Genomic DNA, 5360 nt, shown 5'->3' on the forward strand with positions numbered 1-5360 from the left:
AATCAGATGCCTAAGAGCAACATTGTTACCTCCAGCTCCAACTCCTACAATTCTGGGTGAAAAATAAAGAATTCATCATTGGGCAGTAACAGCAGGAATGAGAACGCTGATCAGCTTGTCCGCGGGGTGTTTCACTCTGTCTCATTTATTTGGGCTAATTGGCAGTCGAACCCCATGCCAGAAGCAGAAATGCACGCGTGGCCTCAGGCTAACTGTCTCACACCTCTGGCAGTGAGGAAAACTCACCACCAGAGCTGCCTGAGGTTGTCTATTCCTTTTTTTTTTTTTCCCCATTTCGAGGGCAACTGAGATGCACCGTGGCGGACACGGGCCAGTCACTGATGCTCTTCTGTCCTGTGCAGAACCTGAAGCGGGTGGCAGAGACCTGGATGGACGAGTTCGCCGAGTACATTTACCAGCGGCGCCCGGAGTACCGGCACCTGTCCACTGGGGACCTCTCAGCGCAGAAGGAGCTGCGCAGACAGCTCAAGTGCAAGGACTTCAAGTGGTTCATGGCAGCCGTGGCCTGGGACGTGCCCAAGTACTACCCTCCAGTGGAGCCCCCGCCTGCGGCCTGGGGTGAGGTGAGGCGCCCGGCTCTCCAGCCCCCTGTGAAAAACAAAGAATTTATCCCCCACGCCCCGTCCCCAGATGGGGGCTGCTGAAGCCCTCTGCTCCCTTGCCCAGCAGTCAGTAAAGGTTGGCTGAAACCATCTCTGATAAGCATCTGTTCAGCCTCTCTAGGAGCTGCTGGGGTAGGACAGTGAGCTCACCCCTGGAGCCCTTGGCCACTGTTGACTCTGAAAATTGATTTTTTTTAGCACACCTGGAAAATATTTTGATTTGAGATTTGTGAAAGTGCCATAAGAGCTGGCAGAGAATGAAAATGTCTCTGGTGCTGCTGTGTACATAAACGTGCCGTGATGTCCAAGATAAAATCCCTCCCTCCTCCTCACACAGCCTGACTGCTATTTGTCAGAGCAAGGATAAGGTGTCCAGGGGCTTGGCAGCTTCCTAACCAGGTATGCCAGGCAGAATCACAAGGACAGACTTTTCCAGAATACCCAGCACAGAGGCACGTGTGGAACCTCATCAGTTCCTTGGTGGCGGTTTGGTTACTCAGTCGTGTCCAACTTCTTGCAACCATCTAGACTGTAGCCTGCCAGGCTCCTCTGTCCATGGGATTTCCCAGGCAAGAATACTAGAGTGGGTTGTCATTTCCTTCTCCAGGGGGTCTTCCTGACTAAGGCACTGAACCAGCCTCTCTTGTGTCTCCCACATTGCCAGGTGGGTTCTTTACCAGCTGAGTCACCAGGGAAGCCCCATTGGCTCCTTAAATAAGGACTAAGCTTCCCAGCTCCGAGTGCTGCTTTTTAATTTTATTTCGTGATCTAAAATGGAAACAGCTGGAAAGCCTCCGTTGGCAAATCCAAAGCACGTACCTTTGGGCATGTAAAGGACTCTTGTGACGGGTTCAGTTCCATTCAGCCCTGCTCGTTCCCTTAGGAAAGAGCATGCTAGAGCAGGGATTCAAATGGAATGGTGTGGATTTAGCCGTGGTCTCATCTGCTCATGGCAGCGGACTGGGCAGGACGTTCTCGCCATTCCAAGGCTCTGGGCTTTCGGAAGCCAGGTGTGGACTGTCTCGCCTCATGGAGGAGCCTTCCCATCGTTGTCCTTGGCTTCGTGGTGTGGGGAGAACGGTGTCTCGTGCCTGCTTAGCGTCTGTGACTTCGCGGAGCTCTGAAAACAGGAGAGGACCTGCATGTGGCAAGGAGGGGTGGGGGGAGGGGAGGTGGGGGGGTAGTCCTGGGATGAGCCCAGGCTCCCTGGGGAAACTCCTTCAGGGAGTCACCTGCGTGCTGCTTGTTTTGCTGAGAGGCCCAAAGATATGTGGTTCCCTATAGACCTGGGATACCACCCGCAAGAAGGATGGCGCCAAGGCCAGCACCACATGCTCCATCTCCTAACGTTTTTTTCTACATCATGTGGTCCTGACCATGGATACTTAAGTCAGTGAGTTCTTCAGTCTTTAATCCAGTGCATCTTGGGGCTTTGCAGTTCAGATGGTAAAGAATCTGCCTGCAATGCGGGAGACCCAGGTTTTATCCTGGGGTTGGGAAGATCCTTTGGAGAAAGGAATGGCAACCCAGTATTCTTGCCTGGGGAATTCTATGGACAGAGGAGCCTAGTGGACTATAGTCCATGGAGTCGCAAAGAGTCAGACATAACTGAGCGACTAACACTTTCACTTTCTTTCCAATGCATCTTAAACATTTCATTAATGCATCCCTGGGATATTAATAATATTATGCTGCTAGTATTCTTTTTGTTATCTACCAGGGGCTTAATTTACAGCCACAGAAATTTAAGGTACAATCCAGAGAGAGCAATGTCTAACCCATTGTAAGACATAAGAATTTGTTACCCAAAAAGTAGGTAAGTTTCTTCCTCGAGGTTTTTTTTTTTTTGGTTGAGGTTATGTCTGTCATCTTTCTATAATGATCTAAAAATGGTCCTGCCTTAGTGACTAAGAACATCCTCTAAGACCTCACAGTATCGCTGTGTTCATTCACAGCTGGGTTAAAATCTCATCCATCTTCTCCCTCTGTGGAGTCATATAATTTTTTATTCCTTCCCGTTACTACCTAAACTGCAACTGATCACATTTTCCCACATTGCCTGACTAAATAATAACTTGCATTTATAAAGCACCTTGGGGGGAAAAAATGCATCTTGCTTGGAAACAGATTTGAAATTTCCCTGAGGTTCTAGAAAAGATACAACTTTGCCAGAATAATCAAATGAGAACCATCTTACAACCAGGTAGGCGATGCCAGTTTCTGTATCTATTACTCTTTGTCTTGGGGTGTTTTTTTGAGTTTTTTTAATTTTATCTTTAATGGGAGGTTAATTGCTTTACAGTATTGTGTTGGTTTCTGCCGTACATCAACATGAATCAGCCATAGGTATACACATGTCCCCTCCCTCAAGAGCCTCCCTCCCACCCCTCTAGGTTGTCACAGAGCACCAGATTTGAGCTCCCAGCATCACACAGCAAATTCCCATTGGTTATCTAGTGTTATCTGTTAGTCTCAACTGTCTCATATTGCTGCATGGTTTGCCTGGGCCCTAGAGACATTTGAGATCATCATTCTTGGTCTATACAATCAGACATGGAGAATGTCAGATTTTTTTTTTTTTTAATATAATGGCAAATTTTTTTCCCCAAAGCTTTAGAACAGCAAACCAAGAAAGGTCATGTTTAGGTTTAGGAAAAGAAGACGGTGGCAAAGTAGTTCTAGGACCAGTTACATTTAGTGACATTTATTCAGTGAAGGGGTGACATACAGCAAGGATGAAGAGTCAAGATGGGAGGAAGGCAGAGGGAAGGGAAACCAACAAATGACAGGGTGTGGGTGTAAACCACACTGGAAAACACCCATTTCCCAAGCAGAGGGGAGTAAGAGTCATGCCTGGACATTTAATGCAGGGGGCGAGGCCATGGTCAGCCAAGAAGTTTGTTTGGGTTTTTCAATAACGTGGAAAACCCAATATTTGCAATGTAGCTTAACTGAAATGAAGTGATGAAAAGGAAAGACCATTGTCTAGCTCTATATTCGTAATAGCGACCTGGTATTAATGGTAGGTAAAAATTCTAAATGTGCAGAACATATCTGTGGACCCATTTCATCTCTGAAAGAAATTCAAAGTTTTCACTCATGTTTTTCTTTTCCCTCTAAGTGGGGTGCTTTTGTTTATTACTTTATTTTGGAATGATTTTAAATGTACAGAAAATTTGCCAAAGAAGGTACAGAAGGCTGACGTACATCTTTCATCCGCTCCTAATGTTAGCATCATATGTTTGTGACATTAACCACGGCACATTTAAACCCAGTAATTAGTACTGGTGGGCTTCCCAGGCAGCACTAGTGTTTAAGCATTACCTGCCAAAGCTGGAGATGTTAAGAGACGCAGGTTCGATCCCTGAGTTGGGAAGATCCCCTGGAGGAGGGCATGGCAACCTACTCCAGTATTCTTGCCTGGAGAATCCCATGACAGAGGAGCCTGGCAGAGCTGCAGTCCATGCCGTCACAAAGAGTCAGACGCAACTGAAGCGACTTAGCACAGAGCACAGAGTACACAATTAGTATCCGTACAAATGAATCTCAACTACAGACTTTATTCAGATTTCACCAGTTTTACTTTTCACCAATGTCCCTTTTCTGTTGCAGGGCCCAATCCAGTATATGAAAAGGCTATTTTATTCCCTATAAACTTGAATTTTCCGCATGGGCCGCACTCCTACATAAATGTAATAGGTCACTTGCTGTTTTGATAAGAAAGTGAAAAGGGAAGCACACATTGTGTGTGTGTGTGTGTGTGTGTGTGTTTTAAAGCAGTGGTAGCAAGGAACCACAAAGCTCCAGCAACAAAAACACAGCATCCTTGGTGGGCGCCCTGTGGCAGGAAGCAGGTAGCTTGCTGTCTTATTCGCTTGTACTTGGAATGGCTTCCACTTGCTTGTCCGTGCCAACACAACTCCAGGTAAACAGTGAAGTGCCAAGGCAGTTTCAGGCTCTGGTCGTTGGAACCCAGCTCGGAAAGGATGTGTGCATTACAGACCATAAACAACAGAATCCGCCGGTTGTCACGTGTGTCTCCAAGCTCATCCGTCTGCTTCCACCTCCTTCCTGAGGCTCATTCTCCACTGAGATGGGAGATCAGGCCACTGCCTCACTCAGGACCTTCCAACAGCTCTCTCGGGGTCAAAGTCCTCACTGTACCAGAATGACCTGGCCCCTGTTGTGCCCCTCCAACCTCATCCCTCCCTGGTGGCCCCCAGCTTCCTTTCTCCAGGACCTCAGTGCTGCTCCCCATCAGGCTGGGCACAAGCCCACCTTAGGGCCCTGTCACCTGCTGTTCCCCCACCTTAGACCCCAAGGTGCTTCCCTCACTTCCTTCAGGCACTTCCTCAAAAGCACTGTCTTCTCAAGGGCCCTCCCCAACTGTTCCCCCTGTCATGATGCAGCAATGCACATGGGGTTGCTCACCTCATATGCTCCTAACCCCCTGCCCTGCTCTTTCCTTCTCATCAGCATCCCTCGCTATGCAGCAAGCTCTGCCATCTATTTATTTCTTGTGTTTCTCGTCTATCTAGAGAGCCAGTTCCAGGGCAAAGGGATTCTGTTGATTTGTTAAGTTATGACAGCCTTTCAGCAGCTAGAAGCAGGATTTGGCATATTTTGTTGTTCAGTCACTAAGTCATGTCTGATTCTTTGTGACCCCATGGACTACAGCACACCAGGCCTCCCTGTCCTTCACTATCTCCCAGAGCTTGCTCAAACTCATGTCCATTG

At 47.8% G+C, this 5360-nt stretch overlaps 1 protein-coding gene across 1 annotated transcript in view; it reads left to right on the top strand.

Annotated features, from left to right (window-relative positions):
• Positions 1-5360, top strand: part of GALNTL6 (polypeptide N-acetylgalactosaminyltransferase-like 6) — a 1008296-nt gene that overhangs the window by 934565 nt on the left and 68371 nt on the right. The window contains exon 8 of the mRNA XM_010840244.1: positions 363-584. Coding sequence (XP_010838546.1) covers positions 363-584 — 222 coding nt within the window. The remainder of the gene's footprint in view (positions 1-362; positions 585-5360) is intronic.

The sequence above is a fragment of the Bison bison genome, unplaced genomic scaffold (genome assembly GCF_000754665.1).
Source record: "Bison bison bison isolate TAMUID 2011002044 unplaced genomic scaffold, Bison_UMD1.0 scf7180017864143, whole genome shotgun sequence".
In the NCBI taxonomy this organism is placed as follows: Eukaryota; Metazoa; Chordata; class Mammalia; order Artiodactyla; family Bovidae; genus Bison; species Bison bison.